The sequence below is a fragment of the Neltuma alba genome, unplaced genomic scaffold (genome assembly GCF_004799145.2).
Source record: "Neltuma alba isolate B1F8T4 unplaced genomic scaffold, ASM479914v2 tig00007114_pilon, whole genome shotgun sequence".
Lineage (NCBI taxonomy): Eukaryota > Viridiplantae > Streptophyta > Magnoliopsida > Fabales > Fabaceae > Neltuma > Neltuma alba.
Window position 1 is genome coordinate 1 of NW_021634676.1, and position 18,023 is coordinate 18,023.

Sequence of the window (18,023 nt, forward strand, 5' to 3'; positions counted from 1 at the left end):
TTAGAGAAAAACATATCATATTAATTAATTTAACTGATGTGTTTAATTCACTCAAATTAATTAATTAAGTGTTACATTAAAAAAAATACTGTCTAAAACTAAAAGTCATCGTTTGGAGCAGGACGGTAAACACCTCAGGTTTCGTTTCCGGTCAAAAAACCTTTGGGCAACTCGGGCTTAATTTTGTGCAGGAACCGTCATTACAGTTCTCTTGTTTCTGCCTCCAGTGTAAGGCTCTGAGTCCTACTTCCAACTTAATTGCTTCTACTTTCCGTACGATACAATCATCTGTTGACCCCGTAGCGTGAGACGGGGTGAAAACAATGTCTACGAAATCAATGAAATTCATGTCTTTATCAATAAACAAGTGCATGAGTTGCAGGCCGACCTTCCGGCGAATAATAAAGCACCCATCTACGGAGGAGTTTGAAAGCCTACCTTATAATATGCACGTGGCTGCAGTGCTCTTTGTGGACTGATTATGGATCCGTGAAGGGCGGAGAATACCTCGTGGCCACCCTGAATGGCTTCGGTGTTTGTGGCGGAAACGCCTACGTTTTCGTATTTCTTGTGTATGCTCCGACCGAGAAGAGAGTAAGGCATCTAGATCTTGCAGTTATGTTATATATCTCTGATTATCATTCTTTGAATATGAGCTACTAATGAAGATCTGATCTAAATGGCTATATAATTACAAAACGGCGTTGTTACTTAGGCAAAAAGTGGGAAATTGGAGTTTTAAACGGGGGCATGTTAGGATTGGCCATCATAACTAGTCAACTATGGCCGAAGGGAGAGGCCCGCATTAGTACAGTAGGAAAAGTGGGTGCTGCTTTGAGCATTCTCATGTACGGTTCTCTCCTCTGGCTGCCACGGTAAGCACCCCACTTTCTTCCATCTTTACTCTTTAGCAGCTTTGCCTTCCTGCTTTAATTTCTTCCCGACATTTCTTCAACTTCAACGTTAGCTTTATTTGCCGTCACGCAATAAGCTAGGTCAGCGCTTATAGTGTTAATTAGCAATTTTTTCCCATAATACTGCAAATTGATCATGACACTCGATGGAAGCGCCAATACTTTTCTCCATACGCAGTGCCATTATCCATTGGGAGTTATTTGACTTAAAATTTATGATAAATACATCATGTTAACATTAGAAATTTTAGGAGACATCATCTGCCAGCCAATTCAATATTGTAGCTTGTAAAAATATCAAAAGGAGAAAAAAATAAAGATAAATGAAATACTAGCTATTCTAGAGAAAGGAAGGCGGGGACAAGAGCAAAGGACGAAGAAGAGGGGTCCAGACAATTGATAATGGATAATTGTGGCCAAAAAGAAACGCACAAAGATGCATACAATTGAAGGGTTGGAATTAGATAGATAGACACGATGGACCGTCTATCTTTGCTGTGCTGTTGATTTCAATAATGATGTCATGTGAATGCAGTAATTTATAATTAATATGGAGCGTTAAAATTATTTGACGAGAAAGCTTGGGGGAGCGGGCGAGTGAAGTGATAAGTAGGTAGGAAAAATAGAATGATGTGCAGAAAGCAGTGATGAGGAGGAGGAACGTGAAGAACATGCCATTTTGGCTGTCGGTGTTTCTAAGCGGCGGTGTGTGGTGCTGCACGCTAATCCTAGCGGTGGGCGATGTCATGCTGAGGGTTAAGTATATATATGGTAATTACGAAATCACCGATAATCAGTATACGTATCATCTTGCACATTGTATATGACAACGATAACAATAGCGATGGATGGGCGATGAAGGTGCCAAAGGGAAGTGGGTTTTTGCGGGGAGCCACGCAGCAGGTGGTGGTGTGCGTATGCAATCTACAGACATCCAAAATCACCCACCGCGCTCGACCAAGAAGCCTCCCAACAACAACACTCTCTTCTCTCATCATCATTCATGTCCCCTCCCCCCTCTCTGTGTTTTATTCTGTTTATTTTCCCAAACATTAGGAGCGGAAAAGCCATTCGTTGACTTCATGTCCATGCTCTGCTCACTCGCCCAAGATTCTTCCTTGCGCTTCTTGTTTCTTTTCGGGAAGCACTCCGGGCCTCTATTACGTACATGCGTCTTATACGTATGCGTGAGGAGGGATTCGGACCTGTTCAGTATGGGCCCGATGGACTTTAAATAAAGTTTTTCTTCGTTCGGCTGGTAAAGTGTTGTTTGTTCCTCACTAAAAAAGGAAACCCACACACAATAAAACCGATCCGTTGGGCCGAATCTATGCTGCCTTTCTTCTGAACTTTACCTCAGGATGCTGTGACCAAAATGAGAAGTAAATTTCGTAGGTTTCTCACTTTCTCCTCCTCAACTTGTCGCCTAAAACCAGCTCTCCCCCCGCTATCGATACAGGTTTTTTTTTTTCTTTTCCCCAACCGATACGAAATAATTTAGGTGAATAATATAAAAGCCCCGTATTCCACAACCTCTTTGAAGATATAGAGCGGTTTCCTGGAATATGCTGAAATATAGTGAATTCTAAGGCTCAGGAGTGAACAGATTGTGGTTTCCATGAAATGAGTAAAATACATGACAATTCGGGGTGGGACCAATAATGAATTTTGGGCGTGAGCTTGCCAATAATGTCCTCAGAAACATTTTGTGGTTCAAACTTCAAACTGGCAATCTCAAGCATCGTGTTCCCTTGAGCTCTCTGCTCTGCCCTTTGTTTATCTCTACCCGTCAAAATCATTGCCCAAGCATCACATCCGATGTCTTGTTTCTTTCTCTCTACGCAAACATCTTTCAAGGACCTGTGCTTACACACAAGCGCACATATTTCTGAATGGAGTAGTATTATATAAACTCAATATTTATTCTTCTGCTTAAAATTTACAAAATTTCTTTACGATGAAAAAATGAGGATCCCATTCCACGCGTTGAACTCGCACATTCTCCGTCTCTCGCTTCTTTGTTCTCCACTCCACCGCGTGACCATAGCTCATGATATAAACAAGAGCTTGTACGTATAAATAAATGCGAATAAATCATACGGAAGAGGGTTCCGACTTTTAGACTTACTTTTTAAGTTGTAATTAATATATGTTTCATGTCTATATTTGCGTACTACTACTACTGCTGCATCGATTCGGTGGATGCTAAATTTGATGTGATTGTTAAAATTTTCAGTTAAAAGGACTCTCAGGGAGGAGCGGATTTGTTACTGAATGAGCCGCTAGTGCGAATTGCGAGGAGTAGTCAAAGAGCAATTTATTATGGAAATTAGAGATTTCTTTTTTGGTTTTTTGTTTTTCTTTTTTGGGGGGGGGGGGGTTTCAACCCGAACATTAGTTTGACCTGCTTTTCTTTTATGGGCCAAAGAAGCGTTTCAATTCATTAACCGTAGAAAAGCCCGTGCCAGTGCACCCATATCATAGAGAAAATACGCCAGGGCCAGGCACTCCTATTTTTTAAATTTAAACATTAAATTACATAGCTTGCATTAGGGAAAAAACACTCAAATCCTTTACCAAAAAAAAAAAACACTCAAATCAACCAATAACAGGGCGGAACCTAATCCATCTCAAAACCCCCTCACTGATATCTTGCACACAACTTTCCGATTGATTAGTTTCAAACACGATCTCAGTCCAACCATAGCTTCAAAATTCATTCACGTCATTCACCACATGAGGATTCATTAACTCCGAAAAAGAAAACAAACCCAGCCAGTTACAATGCAGTCCAATCAAAAGCCCAAAACGTAGAATAAACAGTAGGAATTAGCTTCACTGATCGTGACAGAGGGGAAAAACTTAGCCCAACACAAACAAAAGCGTCCATGTGTTCATACCGGTTCAGATCCTCAAGCAACGATATGCAGACAGACTTGAAAGAATTACATCACATAAAAGGATTGAGGCTCTTGGCTCAGTAGAATCAATAGTTGCTTGCCAATAATCTGTGAATCATACCTCTCCAAATACCCAGATCCTGTCATCCTCCGAATATCGAACGTCTTCGCTCCAGCCGTTGGTCTCACTGTCATCAGATACTAAATCTTGCCGGGATCAACTCACCTCCATTGACGTCGGAAACCCAGAACCCATCATAGTCGGCAACCGTCACAAGGAGAGGAACTCCGATGCACCCAGCCATCGAGGACAGGGAACGCTCTCTCAAATGAAAAGACTCGCATAAAGACGGAAAGTTATTTAAAAAAAAAAAAAACTCCAGCCACATTCCACTTTGGCTTCTTGCTACGGGGAACAGGCAAACCACTGCCGGCAAGGCCGCTTCTAGCTTCTTTTTTAATTATAAAAGTCGATCCATATTCATCCGCTAATTATATATTTCTTTCATGTTTCTTACTTGTTCGGTTTATTATGCTAATTATTGGCTCCCTATACTACTAATTATTGGATTCTATTAAAAAAATACGTATCGTCTGATCAATAGCAGCTTGGCATTATCTCCGGCAATTAATTAAACCAGTTTCCCATCACTACGTCAAATCTTGCCCTATTTTCATTATATATTTTGTCCCAGACACCAACATGATTATATATATTTATATTTTTTTATGGTCAAAGATTATATATATATTTATATGCACATACACACCCACACACACCACTTAGGCGTTGGATATTTCTTGGAGCACTTCTTTTTTTTTTTTTAAGTAAAAAAACAATATTCCAGATTAAAAGAAATTTGAGGTTGCCGTGACCCCCACTCCATATAATATTCCAGATTAAAACAGCAAATAATGCATGAATATATCTGTCGACGAGCAAAGTACGGTGTCTGTGTGTGAGTGTATATACATATAATGTTCATCGAAATAGATTATGTGCAAAAGATCATATGATTATGAACCCTAGCTAGCGAAAACACGCAAATTTCCTTTCAATGTTCCCCGCTTTCCGTCAAATGTCTACAATTGCCTTCCATATTTTTGTTAACTTTTTTCAGATATCAGTTCTCCACAGACAGAAATTTTCACCTTTTATAGTTAAGCTGGCTTCGGAATGTCACTAACAATTAATAATGACGGTGATGATGAGATAACGATACTCTACATATCCTGACCTGTTTCGCCCCTCTTCATATTTTCTAATATTCCCATGCGCGCGAGGCATTCCACCACCAGTGAAAATGGCTCCAAATAATTTGAGCGAATGAAGTTCACCGCATGACGAGGGCTTTGGTGAGACCTGACATCAATTTTCAGATGCTAGATCCGTGAGAAAAATAAAGAGAGAAAAATTGTGGGTGCTTTAATTTTAGACGTGGAACTGGAAGTGGAGTTCTGGGGTTGTGACCGGTGAAGGAGCTGAACTTTTACACAATAAAAGATTTGCCGTCATTCGTCAGTTTGCTGGACACTTAATAATGCAATATTTGTTCTTTCCCATCACCAAAGCTCATTATGGTCAGGTTATTATCTTCTCGTCAGTGAGCATAAAAGCCAAAACACCATGGGTGGTGATCATCACGATCATCTGCTCGCATTTGTCTTTTTGTCTTTTGATTTCTTGCTGGAGTTTCAACCCCAGCATGCCTTCCGTGTACAGTCAGGAAAAAGACAGCACATGACTGGTTCGATTTTAATCTTCCTCTACAGCAGTTCATGATACAGTGTAAGGACTACGAACATTAGCCAATACAATTTAGTTAAACTACTAAAAAGTTAAAACGAGGCAAGGGTGCGAAAGGACTAAAATAAATAGAGAGCGAAGATATCATTGATACAAGAAAAAGGGAACTAGGGGAACGCTGAGAGTAGAAGCGTCCTTCATAGGGTCCTCGGTTTGGAGCTGCACACTTGCACAAGTCTCACCGTGATTATTAATAATATAATAATAATATTTACTTCTCGGCCTGTTCCTTCTCTTCAGTCCCCCCCTCCCCTGTCTCTTTCACTCTTTTTAATACACTCTCCTTGCTTACTTCTCTCTTCCACGTGCTCTACTCCTGCCATCTCTCTCACTTCCAACGCCATTTCCCTCTATCCCTCTCTTTCCCTCACTGTTACTGAAAAGGCGTTCAGGGGGGTTGGGGCAGAAAAGAGAAAACATCTGCTGCCGTCCGCGAAATTTAGCTGCCTTGCCATCAAAATCAAATATTTGCAGGTATGATTCGCACGGAAGGAATCAAAGGAGGTGGAGGGAGAGTTGGCGCCGGTGACGACGACATGGGTGATGGAATGCAATGCAGCAACCATCCTCACAGAAACAACCCTGGAGGGATCTGCGCCTTTTGCCTTCAAGAGAAGCTTGGCAAGCTTGTTTCCTCCTCTTTCCCTCTCCCCGTTCGTCCCTCTTCCTCATCATCTTCTTCCCCTTCCTTCAGATCCGATATGGCTCCTGCTTCTGCCGCTTGTGCTGCTCCTTCCTCTTCTTCCCTCTCCTTCTCTGCTCGTCCTGTTTCTGCTGTCAAAAATGGTATTGCCGATTCTCAATACAACCAGTACTACACCCGACGGGTCCGCCTTCCTTTTCTTTTAGCCAGGAAGAACAAGAAAGCTTCCTCGAACTCCTCCTCGTCGGCCGCGCCGTCTTCTGCCTCCGATGTCATATTCAAACGAAGCAAGTCCTCTGCTACTCCCAGGAGGGGGAAGTTCTTGAATGATGCGGAGGATGATGATATAGTCATCGAAAACTTCAGCCCCAGAAAAAGAAATGGGTTTTGGTCCTTTTTTTATCTTCCTTCTAAATCCTCTGCTCCCGCAAAAAAATCGGGTGCCAAGAGCTTCAGAGACAGTCGTAACAGCCCGCGCATTTCCACAATCACACCGGCTATTACAGGTTCAAGTTCGGTGAAGCAGAAGGACAAGTTCTTGGGTTCCAATTTAGGAAGGAAGATTGAAATTGGCGGGAAAGAGGATGACAGTCCCAATAGCCAAACCACAGCCTCTGCTTCATCCTTTGAGCGCAAGGTCTCGAGATCCAGATCTGTCGGGTGTGGCAGCAGAAGCTTCTCTGGCGACTTCTTCGAGAGAATCTCCACCGGGTTTGGAGACTGCACTCTCCGGAGGGTGGAATCCCAACGCGAAGGTAAGTCGAGGGCCATGGCTGCCTCCTCCGTCGTCAACCACCACCACCATCCGTGCATGAAGGAAAGAGTGAAATGTGCTGGCATATTCAGTGGGCTCATGATGACTTCGTCGTCTTCGTCGTCGTCATCTTCCTCGTACTGGGTGTCATCCTCTGCGGATGATCATGGGAATGGGAAATCAGCGGCTGTGGCCATCTCCCATGGGCGAGCAAGAAGTTGGGGCTGGGCATTTGCGAGTCCCATGAGAGCGTTCAGTACCAAAAGCAAGAGGGATATCATCAGGGATGCTTCTGATCACAAGAATGCCACGACGCCAAAACCAAATTTGTCCGATATTCCTTCACTGCTTGCCGTCGGGGTTTGAAACGTAGGGGAGATCACACACGAAAAGGAAACAACAAAATACAGGAAATGGAGGGGGATCTTATTTAAATAATACAAATTACTCTGCTTTTTTACTCCTTTGTTCATCTTGTCCATGAATCATTTTGAGTTTCTTTGGAATGTAATATTCGCTGGACAGTCACATCTTATTGTTGATATTCATGTTATGAAAGCTGAGTATGGCGCTGTGTGAAGGGTCTAGATTCAGAGAAAGGCAAACAGAAGAAAAGAAAACTCCCAATACATTCGCTAGTGTCAATGTGCTGTGGTTCTACTTTACTGTGACCCTGGCTGCATTATCAGGCTCTTGGGGGAGAGATTTCGGTCACCTCACTGATCAGTGATCTGTCACCTGCTTAGCTTTGCACCGTTAATCGAATCTTACGCGTCTCGCCACGACACGTGTCTGGACGCACTCGCTGCGAGGATCTGCTTCTCGCACTGAATCCTGGTCCGTATTATCATTGTCTGGGGTGCGGTGTTGGGGAGTGGAATTGATCAGTGTGGAGTCAAAGTTGAATGTGAGTACAATGAGAGATCACATGCGCACACATGCTTGTTTGGGTGCGGGCGTAGGAGAAGAGAAGATGCAGACATGAGAGATACAATTGGGAACGTTATGTTGAAGGCCACATGGAATGGGGGATGGTTGGTGTAATTTTAACAAAAGTGAAAACAATAGGACTGGATGGTCAAAGAGAACATGGTTGGAGGTAAGGTGGTCCCCTGGATGGCTTTCAATGATAGGATCTTGCTACTGCATTGCATTTAATATTGAAACCTTATAGGATCCGCCTTCTTGCGGTTCTTCGTGATTTTTTAAGACGCTTTTTCCTTTGACTCATCCATCTCCTCTGTTTTGCATACAAAGCTAGCTGTATGTTGTCGTTTTGTCAACCACATGCATCTAAGTTCTATGCTTTTCTTCGTTCTCAATTTTTACCCTGCACCCTTATGACATCGTTGCAGAGTTTTTGAAAGTGAATGTGTCAACAAATTATTATCATGAAAAAATCACAAAAAAAGACATTTAAAATAGAAAAATTGTACACAAACTTGATTATAAAAATTATTATCAAAACTCGTACTATTATTATCAAAACTTATGCTAATATTGTCATGGGTTTTAATTTGTGATTTTTTTATTTCAGTAATCTGTTTTTACTATTTTTTTAATTATCAATCCTCAAGAAAAGTCTAGGGTGGAGGGGATCTACTAATGAAGAATTGTTTTGTGATTAATTGAGAAAAGCGTTTTATTAATGAGGAGAAAAAAATTTATGGTAACAAGAAGAGTATAAATTGTATTTTAATATAAAATTAGGTTGAGTTTATTGTTTTTTTTGGCTGTGCCTTAAGCTTAGACCTTAGCTAAACAAAAATTTTAAGATGGAAAGAGTATTATTTAAAACTTTAAAATAGTATTGCTGTAGATATTATAGTGCTGATTAATTGTCATGATATGATAAGGGTGGAAAAACGAAGAAGAGAACAAAAGAAGAATGATGGATGGAGATGAGTGACAGGAGTGGTTAGGAAGGAAGGAAGGAGGGAGGAAGGCTGCGCCTGAAGACAGGATGGTTAGGTTGGGGTGATAATTAATGGTTCCACCTTCTGAACAGTTTCGATGAGCACTGTCACCCAAATCTATTTATCTGCGACGTTTGCTACCACAAATTTACCGTACAGATCGCTAGCATGCGGTTCACTTGGTAGGGCGATCATTTCGTATTTAATTATTGTATGTGCAATTTCAATGGATATTTATATTTAATTCCTCAAATTGAATGTCTTAAAACAACGTTTCAATGACCCAGAACAATGTTTAAATAATTAAAAATCTTTAAGTAGATCAAAATTATATTAAATTTCAAAGAACTAAAATAAGGCTAAGTTTTAGAAACTGAGAGAATGATATTGATCTACCAATATCAGAACTAAAATAATCCATTTCCTAACCGCAACCCAGCACCACTCCTATGATTTATGCAATAAATGTTCCACACTTGTTTTGTTTTTTGTTTTGCCACCCTTTTCACCTACTCAGAGAGCCATGAGCAAGCGGAGCAACGGAGAGAGGGGAAAAGGGTGAGGAATAGCATAGCTTAGAGGGGGGACTCAGGGAGTCAGTTTCTGCTGCCCAATGTGCAGCTTTATTCGATTCTCAATCCTGCTCTGCGGCTGCTGCCTACCATCTCCACAGTCATGACCCCTGTTCGCTGAAATGGTGCATCGGCGTCTAAGTGGTAGTATTGGGAAGTATCTGGTACTTGGAAAAAAATATTTTTTTTAAATCGAGATAAATTTTTTTATTTATTTATTTTATATACCGTAAAATTACTTTTTAAATCATAATTTGAGTTTCATCCAAACCCTCCCTCAAACTATTAGGAAACCTGTTTTCGAGATGGAACATGGCTGTTTTGTTCAAGCTTAGCTTGCCTTCTTATTCCCCAAAAAAAGGGGTAAAAAAGGAAGAAAAACAGCAGCGCCTTTCCAACTGTTTTTGCTCATGAAACACTGTTAAAACAGCACCCTTTCCCCTGCATTTCTATGAGATCATAGCTTGAAATAAATCCAATATGCTTTTCATCTTGATGGTGATATTAATAATTAATAAAGTCAGGCATATAAAAAGGAAATATTAGAGATGCATGGGCTAACGGGCTTCCTCTTACGTTGAGACCGATCGGGACTATTTTTGCGGCCCATGGTCCATTACTTTCCTCGTGTTTTCCTTCTCTAGCATCTTAAATAGCCAGGCCTCCGCCTATACAAGAAGTTTCCCGGAATCAGATTGTGGGCATCAATGTCAGCCCAAATGTGGGGGCAGAAAGTGTTTAACTTGTTCCCTTCCAGTCATTAAACAAAACAGTAACGGGGACGGGTTGTCCTGCCCAATCCCAAGATATTTTTTGAAAAAAAAATTATTTATTAATAATTATTATTCAATTTACTTGTTAATAATAAGTATTTTTTAGGGGAAATTGCAAAAAAAGACCTTTGAATTGCAAAAACGCAGATAGGGACCCTTGACAACTTCACTTTGGGTTTTGACAACTTCAGGGCATATTATTCTTGTCAAAACCTAAAGTGAAGTTGTCAAGGGTCCCTATCTGCGTTTTTACAATTCCAAGGTCTTTTTTTACAATTTTCCCTATTTTTTATAGTAATTTTCTGCTCATAAGTTACGGTTTTATCTCAATAAAATCTTCTTGGGAAAATTGCAAATAAAGACCCCCCAATATATAAAATAGCAATCAGGGACCCCCAATTTGAGAAATTGCTGCAGAGGACCCGGTCCCAATTTGCAATTATGAAATGTAAGGAAAATGGCTGAAATGCCCCTCACTCATCATGACTGTTAATGAAGGCAGAGACCAGGATTTGGGTGGCGGGAGAGCTGGTGGAGTAGGATGAGCCGAACGAATATGTGCGATATTGGGATCTTCGAACATTGGCAATAATGCGACTAACTTACTGAGTAAACCCTTCTTGTATTGTTCCCTGTAAGAGTTACACATCGTCACATTCTCCATCTTCATCTCTGCTGTGTGGGTGAGTAGGCTGGAGGAAGGGAGGGAATGGGAGGTGTAGTTGAAGATGAAAGATATGACAATGTAGGAGGTTGTGGTTAGTTGGAGGTGGGATATTTTTGTTTTCGTAGTCTGAACGGTCATCTGTCATTTGTAGTGCACGGTGCTGGTTGCGATGGGGAAGGGGTCAGAGTGTAGTGGTTTGGCAGAGTGTAGGTTGGATAATGGCCGTTAGTTTGACCGTGAACGTTGAGGTGTTGCCGCGGAATGAGGGAATGACGATACCATGATTTTCGGTGTTGAAGTCGTCAAGCCCTAAAGTGAAGTTGTGAAGCCCTAAAGTGAAGTTGTGAAGGCCTAAAGTGATGTTGGGAAGACAGGAGGTCACGGGTTTTTAATTTGGTATGTAAATGGTTGAGTCGATGGAATAAATGAGTAAATATTTATTAGTGAAGCTAACGTACTGACTAAACGTAAATTTTTGCTGCAGATTAGTATGAAAAATGGATTTCAATAACCGAAGAAGCTGTGGGAAGGAGTTGTTCTGTTACGTGCACATTGGTGGACATTTTGAAGCAAATGGTGAAGGGATAGTTAAATATATTGGAGGGAGTGTAAGGGTAACCAGTATAAAAGAATGGATAACAGTAGACGAGTTGTGTGGAATAATTTCACAGTGGATAGGCAATGATGGTGGTGGATATGAGATTAAGTATAAAGTTAAATTTGATGAGAGTACATTGATTGATCTTTGTGATGATGGTGATATCAGCAACTTGTTTAGATATAATGACAGCAGTGGTCATGTGTATGTAGGAGGGAAAGGGAATGATAGGGAACGTAGAGCAAGGAATGATCCAGACGTGTAAGTGGTTATGTTTTCCAATTGAATCTTGTTATTTACTAATATATTGTTGGTAATTCGTATAGAAATATTGTAATGAAGCTAATGGTGCTGCAGTCCTAAATTGTAATTAGTAAATGCAAGCATGTTATTGAACATAGTGGACATGTCATTTCCATTTGTAAACTTGTGTTTTAGAAATGCAGACTTGTTATTAGACATAAGCAGAGATTTCCATATGTAGACTTGTAATTCAACGTATTGAAGTTATAATTATCATATACGGACTTGTTATTTAGATCTGTAGATGTTATTTTACTAACCAGTAGTTTCTATATGGAAACTTGTTATATGAGTAACTCAAGTTGTAATTACCTCTTACGGACTTGTTAATTGAGCAAGGAATTGTTTGTAGATGTAGACTTGTTATTTTAGTTAGTAAAGTTGTAATAACCATATGCGGACTTGTTATTTAGATATGTAGACATGTTATTTTATTCAAACCTGTCGTTTGAATATAGCTGTCCTAACTTGGTATTATGGTGGCAGGAGTGAGAATTTATTTGGACTTTCACAAGATATGAATACATTTGAAACGACCATTGGTGATGAACATGAGCCAGTGAATGTTGAGAATGGAGTTGAATGCCTAACTTTTGAAGGAGGCGGATCAAGTCAGAGAAGCAAGTGTAGTGGTTCAGAGAGTCAGGGAAGACTGACGGGCGAGATGAATTGTACGAAATGGGCAGGAGTGTTTGTAGGAGTGGGCCAATATGTTCCACATGCTGTTGCTTTTAGGGAAGCTGTGTACAGGTTCAGTATTGCAGAGAAGTTTGCAGCAAGATATATCAGGAATAGTAAGGAGAAGATGAATGTGAGGTGTAAAGTAGAAGGGTGTCCTTGGAAGATATGTGCAAATGCTGTTGGAAAGAACAGTCATCTATTACGTGTGACTACATTTTGCAATAAGCACATTCATTCAGCCCAAGACAATTTGATTGTGACTTATGGTGGGAGTGCTGCGTTGACATCATCAGTAATAGTTGAAGAGATAAGGGACCATGCTGAAAAACGGCCCACTGAGATAAGGAAGATGTTGGAGAGGGAGTATGGTGTGAGGCTTACATATTGTCAGGCATATAGAGCAAAGGAAAAGGCAATGGAAGAAATACATGGGAAACCGGAACAGTCCTATATGTTAATACCATGGTTATGTGAAAGGTTGAAGGAAACTGATGACAAAACGGTTGCTGAATGGGCCTCCATTGGTAATAGATTTGAGCGTGTGTTCATTGCATACGGTGCATGTGTTGAGGGTTTTTTGAACGGTGCAAGGCCTATATTATATGTTGACGGTACTCATTTAAGTGGTCCATATAAGGGGACATTACTGTCAGCTTCGGCATATGATGCGGATAATGAGATGTTGCCGTTTGCAATAGCAGTGGTGAAGGGAGAGAATCTTGATGACTGGACGTGGTTTTTTCACAAGATTAAACAAATTGTTGGTTCAATGCAACTGACTATTGTGTCAGATAGACATAATTCTATAATTGGTGCTGTGCAAGCAATATTTGGGGGTGAAAGGCATGCATACTGTTATAGGCATGTGAAGGAGAACTTTAGCTCTGAATATATGAAAGTAAACAGAGGTCGGAGAAGGACAAGTGAAAATTCAAAGGAAGATGCATTAAAGGTACTGGATAAAGTGGCTTATGCAAGACTTGCGGATGAGTTTGATCATGCGCTGGATGATCTCAGAACCATGTCTCATGAGTTATATGAGTGGGTTATCAATCAAGGTGATGTGGATAGGTGGGCATTGAGCAAGTTCCCATATAGAAGGTGGGACAACATAACAACTAATTTAGCTGAATCTTTTAATGCTTGGATGGTAAGGGAGAGGAAGCATAACGTGGCCCAAATGATCCATGAGCACCGGGAGAAAGTAGCAAGAAAGATGCATGCATCATATGCAGCAATGACTAAGTGGAGTAATTGCGTTGGGCCAAAAATAGAGGCAAAAGTATTGGAGCATGTGTATTTCGGTAGGTACATGCACTGTGAGAATTATGGAGGGGGAAGAATATGCGTGCACACATCACGTGGAGACCAAAGAGTGGACCTTGGCCTACACAAATGTAGCTGTGGAACTTGGCAAATGTTAGGGATTCCATGCTCACATGCTTGTGCAGCCATTAAGACCATAGGGGGAAACGTTTATGATTATGTTGAAGAGTGTTACAAACGTTCATCCCAAGAAAAAATCTATGCCCGGAGCATGGTTCCAGTGGTGACAATTGATATGCCTCACCTGAATGACTATACGTTTGAGAATCTTACTGCTCAACCCTTGCTTTTACCCCCAGTCACTGCTAGGCCTTCTGGAAGACCAAGAAGAAATAGAAAGGAATCACAATTCCACAACAAAAAAATATATCATTGCACTAGATGTCTTCATCCTGGACATACAAAGAGGACATGCAAAAATCCTAACCCAAGTTGACTTCCACTTACAAATGGGACAACTAATTTTTTTGGCACATATAGGGTTCATCCTTCTTAATTTTTTTGGGAGCAGGATGTTAGTAGATGTGCACATATATTTTTGTTACTTCTATGTTTGGGACAAAGGGACATTAAGTGGAAGATGTAAGTTAATGTGCACTTGTCATTGAATGTTGTAAAGAACTTGTTGCTGTCAAAGAAATCAGAACTTGTCACTTCTTGTTATTTTGCATAGTTAAGTTGTCATTTGCTTTTGTGCACTTGTAATTTCATGTTCATCAGAAGTGGTTGCTGTCAGAAATGTGTAATTCCGTGTTTATCAGAAGTGGTTGCTGTCAGAAAACGAAATGTGTCAAAACCTTATAGGAACTTGTCATTTGGCATAGTAAAGTTGTCATTTGGCAATATGAAGTTGTCATTCCGTGTTTATCAGAAGTGGTTGCTGTCAGAAAACGAAATGTGTCAAAACCTTATAGGAACTTGTCATTTGGCATAGTAAAGTTGTCATTTGGCAATATGAAGTTGTCATTCCGTGTTTATCAGAAGTGGTTGCTGTCAGAAAACGAAATGTGTCAAAACCATATAGGAACTTGTCATGTGCCATAGTAAAGTTGTCATTTGGCAATATGAAGTTGTCATTCCGTGTTTATCAGAAGTGGTTGCTGTCAGAAAACGAAATGTGTCAAAACCATATAGGAACTTGTCATGTGCCATAGTAAAGTTGTCATTTGGCAATATGAAGTTGTCATTCCGTGTTTATCAGAAGTGGTTGCTGTCAGAAAACGAAATGTGTCAAAACCTTATAGGAACTTGTCATTTGGCATAGTAAAGTTGTCATTTGGCAATATGAAGTTGTCATTCCGTGTTTATCAGAAGTGGTTGCTGTCAGAAAACGAAATGTGTCAAAACCATATAGGAACTTGTCATGTGCCATAGTAAAGTTGTCATTTGGCAATATGAAGTTGTCATTCCGTGTTTATCAGAAGTGGTTGCTGTCAGAAATGTGCAATGTAATCATTGTCTTCAAAAGTATGAAAATGTATTAAAACCTTCTGGGAAATTGTCATTTTCCATAATAAACTTGTCATTTCCCTTTCTGAAGTTGTAACCTTGCGTTTACCAGTAGTGAAAATCCAGTCGTTTCATGAAAACATTATTCGAACTTGTAACTTTCGCTAGTGAACTTGTCACTTTCCTTAGTGAACTTGTCATTCCGTGATTATCATAAGTGGGAATCCACTCATCTCAACGGAAAATCTCGGTTTCACGAAAACCTTATGGGAACTTGTAAGTTTCACTAGTCAACTTGTCAATTTCGTTAGTGAACCTGTCATTCTGTGATTGTCATAAGTGGAATTCCACTAATTGGAATAGAAATTTTCCCTTACATGAAAACATCTTGGGAACCAGTGATTTGGCATTGTCAACTTGTCATTTTCCTTTGTCAACCTCTCATTCCGTGAATCAATGTGCAAATTTAGCCACCTTTAATACAGAATCACAAATTTGTATGAAACCTTTTCACAAGTTGTCATTGGCCATAATGAACTTGTCGTTACCTGTACTAAACTTGTCATTGGCCATTTGGCCTGACTAAAGGGAAATTTGTCATTCCAAATATAAGTGCTGTTATACCATCAATCCAAGCATATCATAACCATTACAATAATTGGCATACAATTTCAACAAATGAATCAATTGACAAAGTTAGTAAAAGTCACAGCCTAATTTAAATGCTCTCTATAAAGACGTTCTCCTCTTCTTGGTCATTCGGCCCTTCTCTGGTTGTGAGATAAGATCATACACATTCTGACGGCATTCATTGTCATCATGGTTCACCAGCCACCACATCAGCTCGCGCCGAAAAGAGGACACATCAGCCTGCACAGCAAGTTTACCACCAAACAAGTCACACGTGGTCACTCTTGATTGCACAATAAATAAGGTAATGTCAATACCTCGGTATATTCAAGGGAAACATCAGGCTCCCATTTCTTGAGCCATATGAGCACATGCACACCACAGTCCCTCCTGCCCACAACACCACCCTAACAGTTTCAGCTCCTCAAACCAACACAGCCAAATAACATATCACATGAGTAGGGTGTATACACTCACAAATTTTTCTGCTGTGGTACATCAGGCCAGACAATTTCCAAGTTATCACTAAAATCTGGTCTGACCATGTGAAGTATGTCTTCAAACCGATCCCTCTGCACATATGCCATATTCATCAAAAGGATAACAATATAAAACTGTCATTTCCCTATCTAACATGCACAGGTCAGTAACATCTTACACATCCGGTGATGGCCATTTCTTGGGGGTCATATGTGGCTGCCTTCTTCTGCTTGGAGGTGGTCTTCTTACGCTGTAAACTTGCTCGCATGGAATCAAGGACATTAAACTTCTGGGTCTTTGGTTCGAATGCAAAACAGAACCAATGCTCCCCAACTAGAGCAGGACCCAGAATCAAGTCACAGTCACCTATGTTGTAGCCAACATAATGCGGAAGTATTTGTCGTGCATGCTGGTTAGGATCCCAACGAGCTGGATCACGGGTCATTATGGCCTGTGAAATGCAGAAAACCAAGTTCTTATTCACTGTAACACACTTTATTCTGTCATTTTCATTTCCAATCTTGTAAATCAACAAAGCCTATTAGTAATACAGAAACATCACCATGAAGTCTGCATCAAATATATGCCTCTTAACTCGGCCTTCAACTGCCTGCTGCTCTTGCACCAAAGCCTTACAGACCAACGACATCACTCGGTTACTCACCCTGTTATTTCCACCAAGCGAATGCAGCAATCGTCGGGGGATGTCTTCATCAAACATTCTGATCAAAGGACTGAAACATATTCAAGTGAGTTACTAGATGTGTTATGTTAACATGTAGTCAACAAATAAGATCACATAAGCAAAGATTTTCACTTACATCTCACCCTCATCACCTTTGACAGCTCGGCTGACTAAGTTGAACAAAATATCCTTGGGCTCCATAGGCCTCTTCACTCTTGATTGTGCCTTCAACTCCAACCAAGGAGACTTGATCTTGCTGAACCGAACCCTAGTAGATCTCCTTAGTTGTTGTGCCTCCACAGATACAGGTTCTGGATCAGGCCCAACATATTCAACAATGGCCAGGGGGGATACCTCCATCGGTGAGTGACCTTCTGCCTCATCACCTTCAATGGTGGGTGACACTTCCCTAGGGGGACTGGCTGCAGGTATGTCACCCTCATCACCTTCAATGGTGGGTGACACTTCCCTAGGGGGACTGGCTGCAGGTATGTCACCCTCTGCATCACCCTTGTATTCCCTCTCCCCTTCGCTCCTGTCATCACCATCCCCTTGACCCTCTTCCTCCATCTCTTCATTGTCGCTGTCATTCTCTGTGTCGCCCTTCCCATGACTGTCTCCATCTTCACTGCTTACTTCATCCTTCTCCTTTTCCTCAGTTGTGTCATCATTGTTGCGCCTCTCCTCCTCATCATCTTCAGAGTCACTTCTATTTGTAGGCACTGTCTCAACCCGAGCCTTTCCTCTTGATTTACCCTTCCCACCATCTCCCTGTCTTGGGATTTGCACCTTCACCAACTCCTCATCCACCATTTTCATTAGCATCTTTTGCCCTTCCTCTATCCTCTTCATTAGGCGCTCACGTAACTTCTTCAGCTCCTGCATGTAAAAGACATTAATCAAGTAAGTATATACAACAACAAGT

General features: G+C 40.8%; 2 protein-coding genes across 2 annotated transcripts; both read left to right on the top strand.

The window, feature by feature from the left end:
- Positions 1-5,935: 5,935 nt before the first annotated feature.
- On the top strand, positions 5,936-8,325 carry LOC114751804 (uncharacterized serine-rich protein C215.13-like). The gene has a single exon (XM_028940476.1). The coding sequence runs from the start codon at positions 6,098-6,100 to the stop codon at positions 7,382-7,384; it is 1,287 nt and encodes a 428-aa protein (XP_028796309.1). The 5' UTR covers positions 5,936-6,097; the 3' UTR covers positions 7,385-8,325.
- A 3,118-nt stretch (positions 8,326-11,443) lies between these two features.
- On the top strand, positions 11,444-14,440 carry LOC114751802 (uncharacterized). The gene is made up of 4 exons (XM_028940474.1): positions 11,444-11,675; positions 11,757-11,805; positions 12,334-14,152; positions 14,366-14,440. The coding sequence occupies exons 1-4, from the start codon at positions 11,444-11,446 to the stop codon at positions 14,438-14,440; spliced, it is 2,175 nt and encodes a 724-aa protein (XP_028796307.1).
- Positions 14,441-18,023: the final 3,583 nt, after the last annotated feature.

Coding starts and splice junctions, on each gene's coding strand:
- LOC114751804 (XM_028940476.1), top strand. CDS start 6,098: ATGATTCGCACGGAAGGAATCAAAGGAGGTGGAGGGAGAGTTGGCGCC.
- LOC114751802 (XM_028940474.1), top strand. CDS start 11,444: ATGGATTTCAATAACCGAAGAAGCTGTGGGAAGGAGTTGTTCTGTTAC. Junction 11,806..12,333: donor GCAAGGAATGATCCAGACGT/GTAAGTGGTTAT, acceptor TTATGGTGGCAG/GAGTGAGAATTTATTTGGAC. Junction 14,153..14,365: donor AACCCTTGCTTTTACCCCCA/GTCACTGCTAGG, acceptor TTTTGGGAGCAG/GATGTTAGTAGATGTGCACA.